Consider the following 24761-nt stretch of genomic DNA (forward strand, 5'->3'; position numbering starts at 1 on the left):
GCGCCTGAAATCTGCAATCCGCCCAGCACCGACGTCTGAACGTCAGGTCAGCAGGGGTCGGTACAGTCATAACTAAGAATCGAAGCCGAATGCTGCAGTACCGAGAAACAGAATAGCACGAGGTAAGTTTCTACTATTCAATGATTCTTGGTTACGACTGTATCTTCCCCTGCTGACCTGACGTTCAGTCGTCGGTGCTGGGCGGATTGGAAGTTTCAGGCGCTTTTTATTCGAATTTTTAAACGTTAATTACTGGAAAACAAAGCCGCAAACGCTAATTCGTTTAAAATCCAGTGAGGATTTTCTGATATCCAATAGTGCATATTTTTCAAATTAATCTGTTTGCGATTGGTAAACATTGCTTCATCAGTGAACAACACTTTTTGTAAAAAAAATTATCATTGTTCATTTGATGCAGGAACCACTGGCTGAACCGAACGCGGTTTTCATAATCCGTTTCATGGAGCTCCTGATGAAGAGCTAGGTGACAGGGATGATGTTTTTCTTTATGAAGAATTCGTAGTACACTTATTTTGCTAATTCCAGATCCTCGTGAAATCTGCCGTGTACTAATATGGAGGTTTTCTGTTATCGTTGCTAGGACCCCAATCGTATTTTCATCAGAAGTAGCAGGTTTCGTTACCTTACGTTTAGTAACATTAAAACTTCCGATTCGTCGAAGCGATTCACACATTCTCTCAAATATGGCTCGAGATGGCTGATTTCGTTCAGGATACCTTTCGGCATACATAGCTTTGGCTCTTATTGCATTTTATGCCACTCACCATAAACTAAAAGCATATCAACTTTTTCGCCATTGCAAAATTTCATTTTTGTTTTTATCTGCCTGGTAATTACACACAAACACCGAAGGTAACTTCAATACTGGATCACGAACATGATAGAAGATTGCGGATCATGATAGATGTTGCGGTGTTGATAAACACTGTCACGTAAACATCGTTGTCCTGCGGAAATCTGTGATAAGGTTGAATCTCCAACTTGATATTACGTGAAGAAAATTTTCAAGTAATAAAGTGAAATTCTCGTTAAGTGACTCGTTACCTATTAGGTTTAGGGCTAATGAAGGTCAATACTTTTTTATTCAGAATTCGATACTCTACCACATTTTTGTATAAAAAATATAGTATTCTATTTAAAAAAACAAAGTTATCCTTCAAATCTCCGAAACGTCTCCACCTGTAAAAAAAATTAACATACTACATAGTGTACCGTTTTAAACCATGTAACTTTTGTATATAACATTTTTTCGTGCAACGCATATTTTGAAAGTCATAAAGGTGCACACATTGCGTGGACCACCCTGTATATGTGGCCTAACCTGTCCATGTAACAAGAGCGTTTCAATACACTGACTACCACCCTCTAGGTATTCTGTATAATGACCGGACATTTTATACATAGATTGACCGAAACTTGTTACAGACATTTTGCACAATGTCTTTTCAAACGGGCATTCTACACAATGCCCGGTCATTTTACAAAATACCCACGTTAAACACATTGCCTGTAACAAAAGGTTTCATCGCGATTGGTTCATTCTTTGCAGAGTAACACCAAGAGATAGGTTTTTTTTTTAAATTAAAATCAAAATTATTTATAAAATTATTATATTTTACGAACTATGAAACGTGTATAAAAGTTTCAAAACATTTCAAAATTAATTACGGAATTTTTAAAAATATTGTTTTTAAGACCTTGAATGTACTCGTTCAATTGTAAAAGTTGTGTTACGGATTTTCAAATTTTGATGGGTTGCTGTTAAAAATATCTTCAGTATGAGTCGCGGAAGTTTTTTGAAAAGCTTCAGATCTTCAAAAGTTATAGCAGAAACGTATAAGCGAGTTGAATATTGCGATATTATTTCGCTACGGCGCGGCGCGGCCTAACACAATGTGCGTTAGCGAAACGTGGAAGGATCCAATATCCTGGTATAATGTAATACTTTCTTATTGTTTATTATGTTACGAGCTGGAGGGGGCGGCTGCGTAGCCGCGGCTTAATCTCGGTTATGGTATTTGTTAATGGCTTGACCAGTGTTGTTATTAACACTGGGAGCCTAAGGAAGTAGATGTGAAGACGAACCTACGTATGGCTAACGTAGGGAGCCTCAGGAGTGTGATATGCGGACGAACCTACGTGTGGCTAACGTAGGAAGTCGCAGGAAATGTTAGTATTAGGTCTCGTAACTTGATTGACGTACCTCGAGCAGTAAAGGTACACCTTAGTGGGTTTCTGGACTAGTGGGTTTATTCTCTATGTCGGGACCTTACAATTGTTGTGTGTAATTGTCGCGGTGTTCAATGAATTAAACTCTAAGTTACAAGTTTAAATGAGTTGAATAATAAAAAGTTTAGTTTTGATTCCGCGAAGCAAGAATCTAATCCTTCTCGGTTTTCACGAACGCGAGCAAACGGGGGCGGACTACAACGATCAGAATAATACTTAACAGCAGACAACGTACTGTGTAGTTACTGAGTGCTTGAAGGGGACTTGAATACCTGATCTCGCAGAGTTTCCTCGTTGTAGAGATTATCCGTAAGAGAAACGTACTGATGTGTATCAAACCGATTCTAGACTTCAACTGGACCCGAGGCGCCTTTGCCGCCACCCTTTTTATACCCAAAAATTGAAATAAAAAGAGTGGTGGGGACGGATTCTACGTGACCCGTAGGACCGCGCCCTTGCTTTGCGTTGGTCTCGAATTTTCCAGAAGACGGTAGGTGCCGGGTGCGCACATCCGATTCCATATAAGGAAATTTTTGAGAAGGGTTCGTAACACCATATAAGGAAATTTCCGAGACGGATATGTAACAGTATCATTAATAGTTACGGAATAAGAGCTCTGTATCAGTTTAAGTGAGACACACTGTATCTGTGTTAGGTTAGGGGTGACGTAAATATAAAGTGTCAACGTGCGGAAAGTTCAATCTTTTTCACCTTTTTTGAGAAAAGATTTGCAAGAAGATGGCGTTGGGCATCACGAAAACTGATAAGGGTTGCGCGAAAAATGGGCAGACGTTAGGGGGTGGAGCTTCGAGTTAAGGGAGCAAAGGGAGCTATCCAACACTAGGAAATCTATAGCATTCATTTTCTCACCTTCACGTGATACCGGCTGATTTCGCCGAGAAGGGGTAAAAGAAAAATAAGGTTAGGTTAGATTTTTTTTGTCTATTACTGTTGGCGAAATTCCCCAAATTATCGCAGAACACGAAGTTGGCAACGAAAGTATTTCGTTGGTGCGTCGTTACCGATAGCGGCAGCACCTCCCGGGCCCACTTCGCTCACGCAGTCCCCTCTTCACGCGGAACCGGCACGATCGACGCCATGATTGATTTCCTTCTTCTTGATCGATTGCTCGTCGAGTAACCATGCGTAAACGCAGCTCTCGTCAGATCAAGATATACTCAGTCCACGCGCTTTGAATTGTCTCTGACCACGCTTCTCAGGCAACCTCATTGTCCACGCGTTAATCTCATTTCCGCTGATTATTGTGAAATAACTATAAGTGTAATTAGTAATTCGCAGACCACGCTTATTTGTTCGTGTAATATACTGTACATACTGTTTGTCGTGTGATATTTGTGAACACTCTGACCACGCTTTGTAAATATCTCTGTGATTAAACTTAGTATTTTCAACAAAGTGCGTATTCCCTTACAGCCCGCTCAGACCACGCGAATTTCAGAACAATTACATAGAAATAATATAATTGTTTTTTTCAATTTAAACCTTAAATTCGCTTAACAAAGCTAGAAAACTCGATATACCACAACTTCGCACATTGGCACTTCCGCACGTTAGGACTTCATATTTTAGTTGGTTATACCTAGGGCCGTATTCAGAGTCGCGACTTAAGTGAGGACTTAAGACGTTCTTTACAAAGATCGTCTTATTCGAATAAGCAATGCTTAAGTCGCTATGTATTCAGAGTCGGAGAATAAGACCGACTTAGTTAAGAAAACGATGAATAAGCTTTGCTTAGTAAAGTCCGTGGTTAAGCAATGCTTATTTGACGTTCGGCTATTTCCGTCGATTTTCTACTGTAACAACCAAAGAAAATGATTCTTGAAAATGTAGCATTATTTCTTACTTAGTGACGCGGTTTTTGAATTGAATTCAAATAATTGAGCGAGCGATAGACAGAGCCAAATTTATTAATAAAAAAAGCCAAATTTATTAAGAACAATTCTGAAATATGAACACAAAATAACACAAAATTAAACTAACCACTGAAATTATTTAAAAATAAAATTTAAATGTAATTCTTTGTATTGATTATGAATCCAAACTAATCTACAGCGAATTCAGCGATCGCGGTGTAGCGGCGACAAACGTGTTGCCATTCTTTTTATATTTCATTCGATATGTTAGTGACGGCATATTTTGGAGCCTTGTCCAAAGCAATTAGCCAGGCGCTATTGTGCTTTCGTACCATTTATGATAGGGACCAGTGCTGGTGGCCAGGTATCAGGTACCAGGTATCAAAAGACTGTTCATACGAATGTAGAATGCGTAGAAAAGGCAAGCAGCCCGACACTGTATTGCTAAAAATATGAACTTTTTCGGAGTGGGGAAGACATTGCCTTTTGGTAAGAAGACTGTGATGAACCCCACGGCACTTACCGTACAGCCGTACATAGGAAAGGAATACTGTTAACAATGGCTACTGTGAAGAAATACTTCACCGATGTGGAAAAAAGTGCATTTGTAGCAATAGTTAAAAAGTTCGCGCACATTGTCGAAAATAAGAAAAGTGATAGCAGCACATTGAGGCAAAAAGAAGAAGCGTAGCAGGAAGTCACGCACCAGTATAATATGTCGGCTGTGATTTCATGCAAGGTTTGTAGAATAAACGATATTATTACGTGAAACTATTATCACTATTTGTAATTTGGAACGCACTGTGTGCGCTCGTATTCTGGGACACCCTGTAATATAAATTTTATTTTTCAGAGGAATACTGTACAACTTAAGAAGATGTGGAGTAACATGAAAGCTGCGCAACGAAGCGCGATCATGAGGGAAAGGCAATCCCGAATGGCAACAGGGGGAGGACCGGCAGAACCGGCAGCCGAAATAAACCCTGAAATAGCGGAGATCGTGCCATCGTTGATGCAGAATGCACCAAGTATATTATCTTCCAATTACACAGAGGAAGAGTTGGCGAACAGACGCGAAGCTATATTTCATGGAGTATACATTTTGGACGATGTTGAATTGGATGATAATCCAATTTGTATAAATACGAGTCAGGGAAGTAGAAACGTTACATCGGAAGGTACTGATGAGGGCCGTGAAGAAGAAAACTGTAATCGGTCCCTACAAAGTAAAAAATTAGAAATTGATCAAATCGTGGACAGCGCGCTGCAGCGAAAACCGCAGAAAGCAGCCACTTCCACCGCTCCAAAGATGGATTATGATGAGAGGAGGTTGAAATTCGAGCGAATAAGACGCACAATGAAGAGCGAGGAAGAATTGGCCGATTTGAAACTGCGGCACGAGCAACGGAAAAATGAATTGGAAATCGAATTTTTAAAAACAAAATATGATTTCGAAATCCGTGCCGTAGCCGCAGCAGCAGAGAAAGCTGAATTTGAATTAAAAGAAGTGAAAGGTAATAAACATTAAGAACAATCTTTTTAATAATTTATTTATATAAAATTTTCTAATTTTCTAATACGTTTTAATTTCAGCCTCCTCTCATCATAATTCAGCTTTGGAGCGGCGGAAGTGATTGGTCTTCGACGCTGCGATCCACGGTTTGATCAATTTCATCCTTTTGGTATTCTGGGGAACGATTACCAATATCACAATGACCTTCTTCATGGCCCTCCTCATTAATTTCCGTTGTAATGTTTGTACTTTTCTGACTGGTGTTTATACAAATTGGATTATCATCCAGTTCAACATCGTCCAAAATGTATTCCTCATGGAATATGGCATCACGTTTGTTCGCCAACTCTTCCTCTGTGTAATTAGAGGATAAAATACTTAGCGCATTCTGCATTAACGATGGCACGATCTCTGCTATTTCTGGGTTGATTTCTGCCAATCGAGATTGTCTTTCCCTCATTATCGCGCGTCGTTGCGCAGCTTTCATGTTACTCCACATCTTTTTAAGTTTATAATCATCATTAGAATTATTTATGTTTTATTATTATGAATTGAATAAAAAAAGAATTTATAATAACAAATTACTGCTTTATTTTTCCACATCCCATCTCCGTACCGATTCAAAATATACCGTCGAAATCTCTCTAACATGGAGAAATCCCATGGTTCAAGGTATACGTTGTGATGGGACTGAGGATGAGGGTATTTTAATAAATAAATTAAATCAATTTGAGCCGAAAGAATAACAATTATTTATTGGCTCGATAGACACAATAAGGGGAAAAAGCCTTACAGCATAAAAAACCCCTTATTACATTACATTGCAAGTACTTAATTAAACATACGGGCAATGAGTGCTTCACGTGTAGGAAATCCATCAACGCTATTATCATTTTCCATGTTTCCCAATAATGCTTCTCCATCTTCATTTTCGATTTAAATTTCATCTTCTTGAACAAGAGTGTCATTGAAAATGAGGGCTAAATTGTGCAACACAGCACATGCAACTACCGTTGTTGTGGAACATAATAGCTTCGTTGTTAGACCCCTTGACAGACATGGAAAACGGCGCTTCCAAACACCGAACGTTCTCTCTACTATTTGTCGGGTCCTGATCTGGATTTCATTGTACCTGTGTCGATCAAACCATTTAATGTAAAACAGTATCAGTATTACCTTATTTCTTCTTCAGTCTGGGGATTCCGCAGGGGTGTCATAAGAAAAGGCAGACATGGATATCCACCATCCCCGACAAGGATTCCATCTAATTCTCCCGTCACATATCGCATGTGTAATTGGGATGTACGAAAAATTCTGCTATCATGAGCACTGCCAGGCCACTCTGGTACGATATCCAAAAATTCCATACAAGGACCCACGACAGCCTGCATTTATATTAATATAGTTCATTTCAATGAATATTGGGTAAAATAAATAATTTAATGACATACCTGAACATTCAATGAAAAATATCCTTTTCTATTCCGGTACATTTCTTCCATGTTGTTGAATCTGGATGCTGTTAATCTAATGTGGGTGCAATCAATAGCGCCATCCACACCTGGTAAATCAATTACATTGTATACGTATGTATGTATACATATGTGTATATACAAAAAGTTATAATGATATAAAATCCACACCTGGTAAACCAATAGCTCCGTTTCCGTGTCCCAGATTATTGAATAACCTGCGATTTTGAGTGGAATTGTCCGGATCCCTGGGAAACTTAATATACTCCGTCATCAGACTGCCTATTAGTGAACTCACCCTAAATACTATGCGGGAGACTGTGGGCTGAGAAACATTCATCGTGTCTCCCAGAATAAGTTACAATTACAGTACATATATAGATAATCTTTATTTTTTTCTTTTAGGAGTAGTGATACTGATATATTTATATGACTTACTTGAAAACTTGCAGTAGCATAATACCGCAAACAAATTAAGAGCTGCATCGCAGGAGGGATCGGTAAACCCCGATTATTACTTTTATGTAGCCCTGCTTCAATTTTAGGCAAAATTCCATTTAAAACAGAGTCTTTCGTGAAACGGTAGCGTCTACGGAATTCTTCCTCGTCAAAACAATCAAACAGATCACTCCCGTCTCGAATGTATCGCCTTGATATTTCTGGATGTTCATTCTGGATGTCCTCAATGTCCTCAATGTCCTCGATATCATCGATATCCTCGAAGTTCATTTTGTATTTAATCAAAATAAATTGTTTAATACACCACAATAACACCTTCAAACGCGTGCTTAAGTCCTCAATATCGTCGACTTAAAAATCTAACCTCAATAAAGCCAAATAAGAACTCGTTTTCTACAAATAAGGCGGACTTATTCGACTATGAATTCATAAGAGCTTAAGACGGTATTAAGCATCGACTGTGAATCTACACCGATAAGCATTTACTTTTCTAAGCAAGTGTTTAAGCTCAGACTTAAGACGTTGCTTATTCGGCGACTGTGAATCTAGCCGACGTCTTAAGCATGTGTTTAAGCCCAGCTTAGAAATAAGTTGCGACTGTGAATACCGCCCCTAAATACTCTTTACCTATATACAGTTTAAATAAAATACAAGTGTGGTATCATTCTGAAGCCTTACCAAAACTTTAATTTAAAGTATAAAAAAGTACATACAAAATTTATTTTAATCCTATACACTAACACTAACTTTGAAAGAGCTATATTAATGAATCTGCTACAATCTATTGTTTTACATACAGTAGAAGCTGGATAAATGCAAGAGAGATTAGGACCCAAACATTGCATACATATATCCAGCCAAGATGTCGATTCTATGTTTGAGACACATTGCAACTTTAATTGGTCTTTTACAATGTATTACTCTTTTATTATTATTTTAATGAGAGCAACGTGTTTTTGTACTTTGTGTAAATATAATTCAAACTAGGTAGTCTTTGGTCTCATTTTAATCAGAAAAATCTCATAAATACGTTAGTAAAAGTTTCATTAAGAGAAAGGCCAAAAATAAAAAAGTTTTAGTTGAATTAGTATTAGTCATATCGATATTCCGGTTCGGATAATATTATATCTTTACATAGTCATCTTGCATTTATTCAGCCAATCTTTTCTTGCACTTATCCAGCTTTTATTGTACCTACTCCATAAATTCTGTAGGTAAAACACACTTCGACGAAAATACCGACAGAAAGATATCATCAGTTTTTTGTCTAAGCATTACTTTATATGACAAATATCTATTTTTAGCAAAATGAAATTATGAGTTTTTACAGCTAATGAACATTAATCGAAACACTATGCGTTGGTATAAAAGAACTCGTTAGGCAAAAGTTGTATCGAATAATGAATAAAAAAAAAAAAGAAAAGAATAATAGTATCGAATTATTGGTTGCTCATGAACAACGAATAAAGTAATAAAAAATGTGTAACGGGGTCGGTCGGTCCGGTGCGCACGGCGTTGCGCACCGCGGTCGGTATCCCCGTGCCAGGGTTCACAAGGGAACAGGTCGGTAAATAACGAGACATAGGTATGTAGAAAAATATGACTTTATTCAGGAAAGAAAGAAAGTAACGGCTACTGGTAGACTACGCGTGCTGCGTGGCGGCTATCCTCGCCTCGCTGGTGGTCGGGCGGTGTTTTCCGGCCTCGGATACTACAATCATAAGATAGGCTGGTGGTTAGACGAGTGGAGCCGCTTTCCTTAAAACTAAGGTACAGATCTTACGTACTACGGTCGGAACCCGGTCCGTCACAGAAATCACGCGAAACTTAAACCTAACGCTCTTACAAGCTAAACGGACGCACGCTGGTATACGCGGAGCGCGGGCGCAAGCGGAGCGCGAACGCGAACAATTCAGCGAAGGCGACGAGGCACTATCGAGTGCCGAGGAAGTAAAAGCAAGAGTCGGGAAAGGAAAGACCCGATTGGGCCGACGGTCTTTATTCAAACGCGCTGCGGTGTTTTCGCGCTGCGGTGGAGTTGTTGCCCGTTTGCCTCACGCGGCTCGTCTTCTCGTACGCCGAGGTAGAACCGAGCAGCGAACGAGACGACGACCAATCCTGGCCAGCCTGGGTAGCGCCGCGAAGCTGGACGGAATCGGCTGCCAAAGGCAGACTACGGTGCCGTGTAGACTAGCGTTCGGAATCCCCGCGGAAGCACCAGCAGAGATTATGAACGCGCACTAGCTTGGTCACCCCGGGTCAACCACGGGACTGACGAGGCTAGGCGCCTACGGCCGCTGGACCTATAGGAGCTGCCAGGTAGTAGCGTAGTGCAATGCTACGGCCCGTTGGCCAGAGATCTCTTCGCCAGGAAACCCATGGCGTCGAGAGCTCTGGTGCTCCGGTCCGGACCTCCTAGGAGGTCCCCTCGGGGCCGAAGCCCCGAGGCAACTCATCGATCATCGCATCGATCGGTCCTACTTATAGTCTAATCGCACGGGAGTGGGGATGCCGCCGTGGTGGGGCCCGCGATGCGCGACGCCGATCCGCGGCTGTCGTCGCACCCCCCTCCTCCTCCCGGGAGACCAGGCGTGTACGGCTGGTCGCGCAATAGGTGAGGAATACTAAAATAATCACCTCTGTGTAGACGCACCGGAGTACGTTGCCCCGGTGGTCCGTATTTATCGTCCATCGGCGGCCGTTTCGGGTGAATCGGTGGCGCCTGACCCCTTTGTACAGGCTGACGGTTGTTCCGTCGGCCAGGGTGTAGGACGTCGTGTTGGCGTGGTCCTCCGGGTCCACGGTACAGGCGGGGAGTAGCACCTGCGCCTGTGCTGGTGCGGGGGCTGGCGGCCGGCAGTAGTTCGCGGCGGCAGCTTGGGCGACTGCTTCTGCCGTTATCCTAGCCGCCTCCCGTATTGCCGGTGCCTGGTTGCCCATGCCTAGCTCCATTGCATGGGACGCTGCTTCCGCTGCCCTCTTTGCCGGCGACTTGGGGGCCCGGTCGCCTGGTGCCAGTGGTGCCGGTGTTCGTCTGGCCGGTGTTAGTTCGGCTAGCGGGGGGCGCCTGGCCGGCGTCTGTACCCGGCTCGGCCGGGTTGCTTTCCTCGCCGGTGCCCTATCTTTTTCCCGGGTCCTTGGTGGCTGGTAGCCTCCTCTGCCTCCTCCGGGAAGAGTCATTCTGAGGAATGACTTCCACTCTTTTGGCGAGAGCGTGAGCGGGTCGTATGTCGCTCGTTCGCGTAAATTGAGGCGTCGTATTGCCGCTGCTATCTCTTCCGCGCGTTGTTCGTTGGCCATCGCGCGAGTGAGCCGGCTGCTGCGGCTGCTGGCCTTTTATAGCCGCTGAACCGTGTCCGGCGGAGAGGGGGCTAGTGACGTTGCGCCTCTGCGCGTTAGCGTTGCGCGATGGCGTGCCGCCGTCGCTTGGCTGCGCGTTGGTTCTGCGCATTTTTGTCTCTTTTATACCGGTCGCCGGTTTTAGATCTCTCACGTGGACGTGATCCACGCGTTTTCCTTGGTGGTCTCTTAGATCGAAGATCACCGGTGAAACTCTCTTGTGGACCTTAAAAGGTCCGGTGTAACGTTTTGAGAGCTTTGCGTTTCTATCGTTGGCTTTACTAGATAGGATGTGCGAGCGTTTCCATACTCGCTCGCCGATTTTCGGTTGCCAGTCCCGCCTACGCTGGTTGTAGTGGCGTTGCTGGCGTTGAAACTCTTGTGCGAGACGTATTCTGGCGAGGTCTTGGGCGTCACGCAAGTTCTTCAGCCGTGCTGACCATGGCGTTGTCGTCTTCCGCTGGTTTTCCTGCTGGAAGCTTCCTGGCGGTGTGAATTCTCTTCCGGTATTGAGATACGCCGGTGAGTATCCGGTGGAATCGTGTCGTGCTGTGTTATACGCAAAAGCGATTTCTGGTAGGTGCTCGTCCCAGGTTTTTTGCGTCCTTCCTAGATCCTGGCTAATCATTGTCTTTATTACCCTGTTAGCTCGTTCGACAGGGTTACATTGTGGCGCGTACGGTGGTGTGCGCCGGTGGGAGGTTCCGCTGTCGGTAAGAGTTTTCTCGAACTCTTTTCCGACGAATTGCCTTCCGTTGTCGGTCGTCACGACACGCGGTGTTCCGTGGCGTAGCATGACGAGTTCCTTTATCCCTTTTGCGACTGCTGGTCCTGTCGCTCGTCGGAGTGGTCGAAGTTCGATCCACTTCGTGAATCGATCCTGGATTACTAGTAGCGTTGTATTTCCGGTTTTTGACCTTGGGAGCGGTCCGACGAGATCTGCTGAGACCATTTCCCACGGCTGTTGTACGTTTGTCGCGTGCATGTTTCCAGGTGTAGCTTGCTGGCTGACTTTGTACTCCTGGCATCTAGTGCAGTCCCTGACGTATTTGGTCGCTTCGCGTAGCATTCCTGGCCAGTAGTATGCGCGGGCCAGGCGTGCTAGCGTTTTGGCCACGCCAAGGTGTCCGGCGGTCGGGATGTCGTGCGCTTCTTTCAGGACTCTGGTTTTCTGGTCTTCTGGTATGCAGATCTTCCATTGCTGGTCCGGTTCGATCTCGTTAAAATCCAACGTATGTAGGATGTTTCTGTAGAGGTTCCCCTTCTCGATCCTGTATTCCGGGTTGTCGTTTGGGTGCTCTTTAACCTCCTGGTACTTTTTGGTGTACCAGTTGCCTTGCGTCGGTGGTTGCACGCCGCAGACCTGTTGCGGCCGCCGTGAGAGCGCGTCGGCGACTGTATTTTCTGGGCCTCGTCGGTAGCGGATTTCGAAGTCCCATTGGCCGAGTTCCAATGCCCATCGTGCGAGTCGACCTGACGGGCTGTCGATTTTCTCCAGCCATTTGAGGGATTGGTGGTCAGTGACCACGATGAAATGGTATCCCTCTAGGTAATGGCGCATCTTCCAGATGCCCCATTTTACTGCCAGGCACTCAAGTTCGGTGGCCGAGTAATTTTTCTCGGCGTTGTTCAACGTCCGGCTGGCGTAGGCGATGACTCGTTCGCCCTGGTTGTCCTCTTGCGTGAGCACGGCTCCCAGGCCTTCCGTGCTCGCGTCTGTCTGGAGTACGAACGTTTTGTTCCAGTCCGGCATTGCCAGGACTGGTGAATCGACGAGTCGTTTCTTTAGCTCGTCGAATGCTCGCTGTTGTTCTTCACCCCATGACCACCGCACATCTTTGCGGAGGAGGGACGTCAGCGGGGCCGCCTCTTTTGAGACGTCCGGTACAAAACGTCTGTACCAGGAGAGGAGGCCTAGAAATCTCCTTAGGTCTTTGATATTCGCCGGCGTTGGTAGTTCGGCCACGGCGGATACTTTTTCCGGATCGGTTCGCAGGCCTTCGTTGTCCACGATGTGTCCGAGATATTTCAGGCTGTTTCGTGCCATGTGGCACTTTTCCCAATTCGGGCGTAGTTTCGCCGCCCGAAGTCGCCGGAAAACCTCGGTCAGGACCCGGAGGTGTTCCTCGAACGTGGATGTTACTACGACGATGTCGTCTAAGTAAGCGAAGGCGTGCGGTGCCATTTCTGGCGGAATTACTCGGTCCAGGAGTCTCTGGAACGTTGACGGTGCCGAGTGAAGTCCGAATGGCATGACGACGAATTCCATCAGTCCTCGTCCTGGTACGGTAAATGCGGTTAGTGGCCTGCTTTCTGGTGACAACGGAACTTGCCAATAACCGTTTTTCAGGTCAATCGTGGAGAGATATCTTGCTCCACGTAATTTATCCAGTGTCGCGTTGACGTGCGGCAGTGGATATGCGTCTTTACGCGTGACCTGGTTAAGTTTCCGGAAGTCCACGCAGAAACGGTATTTCCCATCTTTCTTCTTCACCATGACGATGGGTGAGCTCCATGGGCTGCTGGATGGTTGAATTACTCCGTCTTCAAGCATCTTTTCGACTTCCTCGTCGATCAGTTTCTGCATGGCCGGGTTGCGTGGTCGGTACCGCTGTTTTATCGGTGTTGTTTCCTCGAGCCGGATCTCGTGCTCGATTAACGGGGTGAGCCCTCGTATCCCTTCGAACGCTCTTTTTTCGCGCCCCAGGAATTGGTCTAGCTGCTCCTGGTCGGCTGGGGTGAGCTGTGCTAGGCCAATTGGCGCTTTTACCGTGCATTGGACAGGTGGGCTTGTCGGCTGGTTCTGGTGGTCTGTCCTGTCCACGCGTTTCTCTCCTAGCCATACTTGCAGGCCAAGCCTGCGTAAGAGGTCCATGCCGATTAGCATAGGATAGGCTAAATTTGGCATGACGTAGAACTGGTGTTTTCTACGCATGCCGTTGTAAAGTCCGTGCCCCCTATAGCTGGCATAGATTTTCATTTCTTGGCCATTGGCTAAGGAGGAGGATAACTGGTGGTCTTCTTTTTCCCATCCGGCCTGTTTGCAAGCTTCGGCCGTCTCGTCGCTAATGTACGACGCGGCGGCCCCTGTATCGAGTAAGGCTTCTACGTTACTTTTGCCTACTTGAACGGTAATAATTATTCGGTCGTTTGCCACGGCCGTTGGCCGTTGCTCCTCGGCGATCTTGCAATGGATGGTCTTCTGATCCTCTTCTGGCTGGCTCTTCTTCTCCTTCGGTTTTTTCTTCTTCTTTCTCCTGCGTGTGGTGTTGTCACGCTGGTCTGGATCTTCTGGGCTGGTCAGCCGGTTTACTGGGGCCGGGGTTTTCCGGCCCCTCTGGCGTTTCCCTGCCTCGGACATAGGCAGGTTCTCGTCATTTCACCTACTTTGCCGCAGTAGGAGCAGAATCGGACAGCCGAGTTCGGGCATTTAAATCGGTCGTGCCCTGATTGCCCACAACGCCAGCAGTGCGTTTCTCGACTATAATTGGCCGCGATTTTGCTGCCGCGGGGTTGGTTGGAAGGTCCCGCGGTTGGTTCGCTCGTTTTCGTAGCGCGTCTTTCTTCGGCCTTTGGTATGCTGACTCGTTGTGTGGCGATGAGCTCGGCGACGTTTTCTGCTCGGGTTATCAGGTAGCTGATGTCCTTGAGCTCGAAACGGTTAATAAAGAGCTGTAGGTCCGGTTTCAGGTTGTAGAAGATGGAATCGAGGAGTTCCTCCTCGGTGTAATCTCCTCTGCGGCGCATTAACGTCGTTATTTCGTTAATGAAGGTCCTTATCGGCTCGTCTGGACCTTGTTTGCGGGCGGCGATTTGCTGGTCCAATCGCCTCTTCTCTCCGGCTGGTACGAAGAATTTCCGTAGTTGTTCCTGGAGTTCCGGCCACGAGCAAACTTTGTTTGCTGTATTTCTGTACCATATTTGGGCTTGCCCTCGTAACAGTTGGGTGAAGCCGGTACGCATCTGGTGGTCGGTAAGGCCGTACGCAGCCTGTAGTTCTTCTAGCTGCTCCAGGAACGAGTACGGGTCTCGCCCGTCGAACTGGCAGTTCCATTTCCTCATTATTTCCATCGTCTTTGACCGGTCTTCGTGGTGTCTGACGGCTGGTTCTGGTGGAGTGGATGGCCCTGCTGGAGACGCCGTCATCTCGGCGTTCGTATTCTCCCCGCGGTTCGGTGTAGATGTAGCCGCGGTTTGGCGGCTTCCTAGGTGTGTTCGGAGCCACTCACGGGCCATTTCCGCGTGGAACTCTTCGTAGTCTCGGGTACGGTCGACTTCCTCTTTGTATCCCGGCTCGTCGTTCGGCTTGTCTGGAAACTCGTCCTGGTGTTCTCGGACGTAGTCTACCAGACGCGTTCGTAGCTGGACCCATGTTCCCAGCGTTGGTTGCTGCAGTCTGCGTAGCTCGCTGACTACCTGGTCTTTCTTCAGGCGGTATACCCAGGCGATGCCGGCCATCCTGGTTTCATTGGTTTGCCTCCTCGGGATCGAGTCGAACAACTGTTAACAGTCACTGGATCTGGCTGGATTGACTGTTCGCAGTTGCCTTGTCGGTTTAGTCGGCAACTTCGGAAAGATAGGCCGTCCTCGGTATATCCCTCTGGTCTGGTCTGGTTTGTTCTTCTAGCTGGATTTCTCTCGGCTGGTGTTCTCGTTCTGGATTCTCGTTCTTCGCTGTGCGTTCGCTTTGGTTGCTCATAAGCTTCTGATCCGGAGTCCGTTTGCTCGTTCCTTATATACTAAGTCTTAATTCTAGTGGCTCCACCGTCCTGATTCCGAACTGTTCGGGCGCCATGTAACGGGGTCGGTCGGTTCGGTGCGCACGGCGTTGCGCACCGCGGTCGGTTTCCCCGTGCCAGGGTTCGCAAGGGAACAGGTCGGTAAATAACGAGACATATGTATGTAGAAAAATAGGAATTTATTCATAAAAGAAAGAAAGTAAACGGCTACTGGTAGACTACGCGTGCTGCGTGGCGGCTATCCTCGCCTCGCAGGTGGTCGGGCGGTGGTCTCCGGCCTCGGATACTACAATCATAAGATAGGCTGGTGGTTAGACGAGTGGAGCCGCTTTCCTTAAAACTAATGTACAGATCTTACGTACTACGGTCGGAACCCGGTCCGTCACAGAAATCACGCGAAACTTAAACCTAACGCTCTTACAAGCTAAACGGACGCACGCTGGTATACGCGGAGCGCGGGTGCAAGCGGAGCGCGAACGCGAACAGTTCAGCGAAGGCGACGAGGCACTATCGAGTGCCGAGGAAGTAAGCGCAAAAGTCGGGAAAGGAATGACCCGATTGGGCCGACGGTCTTTATTCAAACGCGCTGCGGTGTTTTCGCGCTGCGGTGGAGTTGTTGCCCGTTTGCCTCACGCGGCTCGTCTTCTCGTACGCCGAGGTAGAACCGAGCAGCGAACGAGACGACGACCAATCCTGGCCAGCCTGGGTAGCGCCGCGAAGCTGGACGGAATCGGCTGCCAAAGGCAGAATACGGTGCCGTGTAGACTAGCGTTCGGAATCCCCGCGGAAGCACCAGCAGAGATTATGAACGCGCACTAGCTTGGTCACCCCGGGTCAACCACGGGACTGACGAGGCTAGGCGCCTACGGCCGCTGGACCTATAGGAGCTGCCAGGTCGTAGCGTAGTGCAATGCTACGGCCCGTTGGCCAGAGATCTCTTCGCCAGGAAACCCATGGCGTCGAGAGCTCTGGTGCTCCGGTCCGGACCTCCTAGGAGGTCCCCTCGGGGCCGAAGCCCCGAGGCAACTCATCGATCATCGCATCGATCGGTCCTACTTATAGTCTAATCGCACGGGAGTGGGGATGCCGCCGTGGTGGGGCCCGCGATGCGCGACGCCGATCCGCGGCTGTCGTCGCAAATGTACAAATCGAATTGATCCAACACTTTTATTCATTGTTAAATATGGATTTAAAAAAAGGTGAGCTTGTGGAAAAACTACTCCGCCTCCGATTTCGATGATTTTTATTAAATATGTTGTAAAATTCATAATTTTAAGCAACTTTTTTCCTTTAAGCTATATATCGGACTTGATTAGTTTGCGAGATATGAGTACAGTAAAACCGGGATATATGCAACAAAAGTTTGTCTGGATATATGCAACATCGCTATCCCCTCCACTTGGGGGGGATTACTAACGCATTTGTGAGATTTTTCTGATTAAAATGGTACCAAACACGATATGATTTGGCTACATACGTATGCAACACGTCGCATGTTGTGTACGAACGTAGAATAGGTAACGCGGCACGGTACAAACGATTTGTACGGACGCAGAATCGACACCAAGACTGGATATATGCAACATTAAATGCCCAGAATCGACACCAAGACTGGATATATGCAACGTTTACTGTAGTAGTACAGTAAAATTTGGATATATGCAACAAATATTGGGACCCAGGCGTTGCATATATCCAGTCGAGGTGTCGAATCTTGGGTTACACGCGACGAGCAGCCAACCGTGAACGTAGAAAAGGACAGACAGTGGTGGAAAGAGAGAGGTCCGATGATCAAAGGAAAGAGCCGAAACGTATCGGTGTGACTAATACTAATTCAACTATAAAACTTTTTTATTTTTGACTTTTTTTTACTGAAACTTTTACTAACGCAAAGATGAAATTTTTCTGATTAAAATAATACCAAACACGAAATAGTTAGAATTATAATTACTTGCTAAAATTGATGTTAAAAGCAAAGGAGGATTGGAAATGAAAACCGGTTACGGCGTCGGCTCGGGTTTCAAACGTTGCATATATCCAAGCGAGGTGTCGATTCTGGGCATTTAAACGTTGCATATATCCAAGCGAGGTGTCGATTCTGGGCATTTAAACGTTGCATATATCCAAGCGAGGTGTCGATTCTGGGCATTTAATGTTGCATATATTCAAGTGAGGTGTCGATTCGGCGTCCGTACAAATCGTTTGTACAGTGCCGCGTTACCTATTCTACGTTCGTACACAACTTGCGACGTGTTGCATGTTGCATGTTGCGTGTTTCATGTATCGTTGGTGTACGGCCTGCCTTATACATATGTAGCCAAATCATATCGTGTTTGGTACCATTTTAATCAGAAAAATCTCACAAATGCATTAATAGAAGTTTCATTAAGAAAAAGTTAAAAATAAAAAAGTTTTATCGTTCAATTAGTATTAGTCACACCGATATTACGGTTGGATCATATTACACGGTTTCCTCGCCGAGCGGCTCGGTTCGGCTTAGGGGGATCCCCCCAAGTGGAGGGGATAGCGATGTTGCATATATCCAGACAAACTTTTGTTGCATATATCCAGGTTTTACTGTATATCGAATTTCGCCTGTACGTATACGTCCGCGGCAACCGAGCCGACGCACACAGCCGCGGACGTATAGTTACAGGCGAAATTCAATGTAGTAGTACAGTAAAAGCTGGATAAATGCAACATTGCAGTCCCCTCCACTTGGTGGATCCCCCTAGGCGAACCGAGACGCTCGACGAGGAAGCCGTGTAATATGATTCGAACTGTAATATCGGTGTGACTAATACTAATTTAACGATAAAACCTTTTTATTTTTAACTTATTTTAAATTAAACTATTATTAACACATTTGTGAGATTTTTCTGATTAAAATAACACCAAACACGATAGAGTTACAATTATATTTATTTATTTATTTATTCAGAATATGCTGCGGAACTATTGGCGACCAAATGACTTGAGGTTTTTTGAGAAGCTATAAAAATTAATTTACTAAGATATGTACTTTTGCTGTTTTAAAAAAATTAAAAGGGCTCAAATAAAAAAGTTAAAAAATTGCCTTTTACTATTTTTTTTCATGATTTCGACAAGTTGTAATAAATAAATTAATTTTTATAGCTTCTCAAAAAGCCTCGGATCATTTGGTCTAATTTTAAATGAGGTATTCTGTTTTAAGGCGGTAGACACGGGTAACGCAGCGAGGTGACATTACCAGCAAAAATAGGTCTAAAAAGGGGTCTGGGATTTTTCGTTTTACGTCCATATATGAGAATATTTGAGGCTGGGTGAGGGCTCATTCGAAAGAGGAAGGTTCGATGTAGTGCGTTTTGGTCAGGATTCAACGAGATTTTGTTAATATCTAATAATATGAGTGTCCAAAGTAGAGGAAAAATCGAGAAAGTACACCCGCAGAATCCAAGTATTTTTAAGTCTGAAAAAGAGTTTTGTGACTCAAACGATGACCAGAGCGTGCTGCAGTAAACCTTCCTCTTTCGAATGAGCCCTCACCCAGCCTCAAATAGTCTCATATAAGGACGAAAAACGAAAAATCGTGATTGCATTCCCATAGACCAGTTCCGCCATTTTGTGGATAATACAGAGCAAGTCGCGTGACAAATTTAGTTCAGCTAGTAGTTATAAGGTGGCGCCGAACTAAAAAGGCTTGTAGCGTACTTCTACGCATATAGTTCGTACTATCGGATCGAACGGAGTTGGGAGAAGGTTCGCGTTTTTTGTTAGAAATCAAAACTCCTTAAATATAACACCGTTTATTCTTTAGTCCAAATCGTTACTTTTTATTGCGACGCTCAGACGTGTTCTGACGCGCTTTTTCTAACTATCTTTTTTCTTGTATCGTTTTTTTGGTTGGTAAGATTGATCGTGCTCCTGCGCGCTACATGTAGGTCCCAACAGGCTTGTGAGTGCCGTGTCACCCCTCTCCAGGCGCGTCCCTCACTCCAAAAAGAGTGGGGCAACACTGCGTGCGAGCCGTTGGCGACAAGAAGGAGATCGTCCCTGGCTACCGACACACGTGCATGCGAAACAGAATAAAGCATTGCGATAACCAAACAAGTTGTATTGTTTCTCCTGTCCATCCCGTGGACGCGGTCCGTGGAGTGCCGCGATAGCTGTCGGCATTACCGACACCCACAATTCCACATGCTGCCGATTTGGAATCGTAGCCAGAATCAAGCGTTAGGTTGATTACGTCACTTGAATGTGTCGGCGAAAGCAAGCGAAAAAGGCAACAACGCCCGAACGCTAAGTGAGACGCACTACAGTCATCTCATTCTGAATGTTGAGATTGTCCCTTTTCGCTAACTTTTGACTGACGCCCGCCTGGATTGTTTACAACATCCAATAACAAACCTCGCTCAAAGAGAAGATATAACAAGAGAAGAATATACCTCCTCTTTGCAATAATTCTGTAAATGTTTACATAAGTTGTGTTCAATAGCCGGGAAATGAAGGTGAGGTCCGAGAGTGCAAATACCACAGGTTTCCCTTTCTGTATTTTTATCGTACATGTCGAACACACCGCCACGCACACCGCACACGAGTAATAACGATCAAACACACGATACGCACACGAACGGTTAACACACAATTACGAGAGAGATGAAACTGGACGATATTACTCGACAACGACGCGATTAAGTAATAACTGGACGGGTTTAAAAAAAATGCGGTCCTCGGTAGCTCGGTTGGTTCGGTGAACTCGGTATAGCGATCTCCTGAATTCGGTTAAGTCGTTACGGATACTGTGACGTCATGAGCCAATTAGCTTTCACCACTTGTTCCGATCGTCAACAATACCCAATAAGCGGCTTAATTAATTCGATTAGAATTAAAAGCGTCGCGGTGTCTCTCGATCTTTCCAGAATGCCGAGAGAAAGAGTTCTCGGTATTTGCACGCTGGAAAGAGAGCGGACGGCTGGTTCAGACACGGCTAGTAGTTTAGTCGAGTGGCGAGTAAGTTTAGTGTATGGACACTAGAGTTTAGTCGAGTAGTTTAGTAAAACGGTTTAGTCGAGTCGATCCGTTTCATTGGATCTTTCTGGTCGAGTAGGCTTCCCCCACCACTAACTAGGCTTGCCCCACCACTAACTAGGCTTCCGGACAGACCTGACCGGACGCATTTCTTTAGTCGAGGGATATATCTTGAACTCTTGATTTTCAAAGCTCAACTGTACTAGTCTGAACACTTTTCTATGCACTAAACGGTTTAGTAGTAAGTAGCTACTCCCCACTCGACTAAATTACTAGCCGTGTCTGAACCAGCCTATACTCCGATACTAAACAAGTTGTATGTAAGATATTTATTTATTTAAATTATTTGCATTCACTCAGAATATTGACTAACACTCCATTGTATTTCTTATTAGTTTCGAAAAACAAAGTTACTATAGGTTTCTGAAAATACAAGCGTCAAGCAATTGGGACGAATTATATCTTGAATTTGGAAAGAGATAGGAAAAAGCTATTGATGTATAAAATAATTTTTAACAAAAAAAATCCGACTTCGAAATGCACTAAAAAGTATAAAATAATTTCTATCTCATTTATATCTGTATTCCACAGCTATTAATACAATCTACTTAATCGTTAAATAGGATACTAAATATATTTCAACCTTTTCGGAGGCGGCGCAAAATTAAAAGTACCTGACTATACAATCCTGCCAATAACGATTTGATTGCGGTATGGCAAACTTGGTAATTAATACGTCATAAGAAAACATATTCGAAACGTTATAGATACGGCAGAAAACATTTGTAATTGTAGCGATTGTATCAGAAGTTGGTAGCACTTCTGATGTACATGTATACTGTGTAACGTGAAACGTATCACGTGAATATGTTTAGAGTGGTATGGCGACACTGCCATGGGAATATTTATCGATAGTCTGTAGTATCGATATGTCTCGAGTATCAGTCGAGGACATTTTGTATCGATGGTTATAAATCAAGAGCGAAATTCAAACACCATCTGCGCGAATGTTCACTTATATAAATAGACAAAAGCCTAAATTGTAAACCCCTCGACATGGGTGATCGAGCTGAGAGAAGGCCGGAAATCCAGAGAATGGAATAGTTTCACTTCTAAAATACGTAAAAGACTAATTTATGATGCACCATAGCTAATTCGTTGTTTTCGACCAAGTCACGAACGGTCCTTAAAAGTAACGAAGTCTTTTCGATATCCTGTCTTTTCATGCACTCTAAGAGGGTCGTAAATTTCCTCAAGAGTTGCCTTTTGGCAAGTACAAGGTCTTGTTGTTTCCTATTTTCTCTGGGTCCCACGCTTTCTCGTAGCACATGTGCGCTGCAACGTTCTAGCGTCTTGGCGGAGCGCCTCCACTTCCACGCGCCTGAGGGTGGACCACAGCCAGGAGAAGGGGCCCACACAAGACGGGGTGGACTCCTCCACCATTGGACGAGGGATGATCCTGAGGGAGGATCCAGGATCCATCAAGGAAGGGGAATCGACCGACGACGCGCGAAGATCTCCTCCGCTAAGCGCAGAACGTTCAGAATGAGTTTGTCGCTTGACTCTGACAAGTTATTCTCACACTGAATTCCGAGGCATTTTATAAATCTTGGTTTGAAACAGTTGAATAAATTGTGGAAATTCAAATCATAAACTGTTGTGAATTAGAGTTATTTTGTTTTATTCTCGCGCCTTGCGAGCGGAGCGCCTCCGCCCTCCACGAATCACTTACCTGGGCCTAAATCCCCTTGAATTCCCTATATACCGCGAACGGACCCGCAACATTAACTTGCGCAGCTCACTAGGTCTAGGGAGATTTTTAATAACGTGTGAGATTCCCTTCTACAGCTTGCTTCTTAATTTGCGATCATATAACTGGTGGACAGAAATATATTACGTACGATAATTGATAAGAGATGATGATATGGTAAAGATACACGATGTAATGAAATTCCTATTATTTTTCAAAGAAAACATTATGTTTAATTTTGCGCCGCCTCCGAAAAGGTTGAAATATATTTAGTATCCTATTTAACGATTAAGTAGATTGTATTAATAGCTGTGGAATACAGATATAAATGAAATAGAAATTATTTTATACTTTTTAGTGCATTTCGAAGTCGGATTTTTTTTTTTGTTAAAAATTATTTTATTTCACACTTTTTAGTAGAACGAGCAGTATTTGGAGGATACCGTATTAGCAACCAATTGGTAAAGAAACTGACGAAGTTTACTTGCAGGGACAACTTTGAAAAATTGCGATCGGTATATTCCTTGGAGGGTAACCCTAAAGAATAGGCTTTTTATTATAATAACAATAGTTATTAACAATAAGAAGTTACATAAATTTTGGGAAATGGAATCATCGTGGAATGATCTACGAAATGTGAAAACTTTCATCGCAATCGGTGCATTCCTTGAACCAGAACGTATTTTGCAATAATGAAAACCGTTCGAAATAAAAAAATGCGAAATGTTTTTATAACTGGACCAATCGAAAGACATATCCTACAAGATGCAAAAGGTTTCATTCCGATTGGTCCATCCATCTCGGAGCAATCGGTGAATAAAGCCAGGAAAAAAAAATAAAAAAATAAAATAAAAAAAATATACTGATCGAAACGAGTATCCTCCTTCTTTTCGAAGTCGGATAAAAATGCGTGAACTAGCTAAAAAACGGAGAAAAGAACTTCTCCATCAGGAAAACTACTTTAAATCGGCTGTTAATATTTTTGCTAATGTACCGTGTGCAGTGTGTTACAAGACTTTATATCAGCAGCAACGTTACGCTTTACACACGCAGCCTTTGTATAGTCTAATTCCTGCAAATCTATTAGAATCGGAGAAGATAACATCATGTTCTCGTTGCCTAAATCATCTTAAAAAACACAAAGTTCCATCACAGGCATTCTGGAATAAAATGGAACTCATGCCTGTACCTCTAGAGATAACAGATTTATCGGAAATCGTAAAACAAATGTTGTGCAGAATAGTACCGTTTCTTAAAATCATGAAAATTCAAAATCGCTTCAGTCAGGATTGGTGCAAAGGTCAGGTAGTCCTATTTGCCCGCGATGTGTTCGAAGTAGCCGAGCAACTTCCACTTAGATTAAACGAAACCGGTAAAATGATTGTAGTGGAAAGCCTCGAAAATTTGAAGCGACAAAGATAATTTGAAATAGACGTTGGCAAACTTCGTGTAGCTTTACAATGGCTATTACAAAATAATGCTTTATACAAAGATGTGCGACCATGTTTTTCTAATATTACCAATAACATTTTGGAAATAGCTGATATCGTTGAACAGCCTTGTATTATAAGAAACGAAATGGAAGTTGCAGAAAGAAATACTGAATCAAACAGTAGATTTGTGAATGTTGGACAGAATGTAGCTATTTTATGAGGCTCGTGCCATCAAGCTAGCGATCGCTTCAGTATTGAATCTCGCGGTAAGCAATGTACTGGCATAGCTGCAGTTGCATGTGTTGCGTTTCATTTGCTCAACCCTAGTACGTGGTGCACTAGTGATGTCGATTATGTACTTTTAGTAGGAGATAAATATTACCGTGATTGCATTGAAGCGCGAAGTAATCCTGACCCCAGAGAAGTCAATGTCGACTATTTAGCCGTTACCGAATTATTGCCACACATATCATTTAATAACAACAGAGTAAATATTAACATTGGGTATGAAATGGCTGTAAATGGACATATTGATGTTGATAACGGTGATGAAGGATTTCCAAATTTAAAAAATGGTTTGATTAGGTTTTTTCAACAGTATATGTACGGAATCCTTACTGCAAATTATACATCAGTAGCCGTATCATGCAACAAGCAGTCGGAGACCACCTACTATAGGTTGTTTGATTCCCATGCACGAGGTCCAAAAGGATATAAAGCACCATTACGGGGCGCCTCATGCTGTATGAAATTTACTACTATTGATGCTTTACAGGCCACCTTTCGTCGTAATTTGTATGCGAAAGATGGCAACAGCAATGCATTAAATATCTACTCATTAACACCTATAACAACTGTATCTGGAAGAAATAGATCTCCACTTGTAGAAAGAATGCAACATCTGTCAGTTGGGACCCCTCGAACA

The 24761-nt window shown here is 44.2% G+C and overlaps 2 protein-coding genes across 2 annotated transcripts; one reads left to right on the plus strand and one right to left on the minus strand.

Annotated features, from left to right (window-relative positions):
- The first annotated feature begins 3717 nt into the window (after positions 1–3717).
- LOC114881418 lies at positions 3718–6125 on the plus strand. The gene is made up of 3 exons (XM_029198204.2): positions 3718–4863; positions 4978–5638; positions 5718–6125. Exons 1-3 carry the CDS (start codon positions 4840–4842, stop codon positions 5756–5758), a joined length of 726 nt encoding a protein of 241 aa, XP_029054037.2. The 5' UTR covers positions 3718–4839; the 3' UTR covers positions 5759–6125.
- Positions 6126–6573: 448 nt separating this feature from the next.
- Positions 6574–7838, minus strand: LOC114881419 (putative nuclease HARBI1). Its single transcript, XM_029198205.2, has 5 exons — positions 7547–7838; positions 7281–7466; positions 7089–7198; positions 6814–7022; positions 6574–6769 (listed from the first exon to the last, which is right to left on the minus strand). The coding sequence occupies exons 1-5, from the start codon at positions 7836–7838 to the stop codon at positions 6574–6576; spliced, it is 993 nt and encodes a 330-aa protein (XP_029054038.1).
- Between the last annotated feature and the right edge of the window lie 16923 nt (positions 7839–24761).

The sequence above is a fragment of the Osmia bicornis genome, chromosome 3 (assembly GCF_907164935.1).
Source record: "Osmia bicornis bicornis chromosome 3, iOsmBic2.1, whole genome shotgun sequence".
In the NCBI taxonomy this organism is placed as follows: domain Eukaryota; kingdom Metazoa; phylum Arthropoda; class Insecta; order Hymenoptera; family Megachilidae; genus Osmia; species Osmia bicornis.

What these genes read in the sequence shown, in the direction of transcription:
- LOC114881418 (XM_029198204.2), top strand. Translation starts at nt 4,840, where the DNA reads ATGTCGGCTGTGATTTCATGCAAG. An exon ending in CGGCTGTGATTTCATGCAAG is followed by an intron (nt 4,864 to 4,977) that starts GTTTGTAGAATA and finishes TTTATTTTTCAG; the next exon opens with AGGAATACTGTACAACTTAA. An exon ending in TGAATTAAAAGAAGTGAAAG is followed by an intron (nt 5,639 to 5,717) that starts GTAATAAACATT and finishes TTTTAATTTCAG; the next exon opens with CCTCCTCTCATCATAATTCA.
- LOC114881419 (XM_029198205.2), bottom strand. Translation starts at nt 7,838, where the DNA reads ATGAACTTCGAGGATATCGATGATATCGAGGACATTGAGGACATTGAG. An exon ending in CGGAGCTATTGGTTTACCAG is followed by an intron (nt 7,199 to 7,280) that starts GTGTGGATTTTA and finishes TTGATTTACCAG; the next exon opens with GTGTGGATGGCGCTATTGAT. An exon ending in ATTTTTCATTGAATGTTCAG is followed by an intron (nt 7,023 to 7,088) that starts GTATGTCATTAA and finishes ATATAAATGCAG; the next exon opens with GCTGTCGTGGGTCCTTGTAT.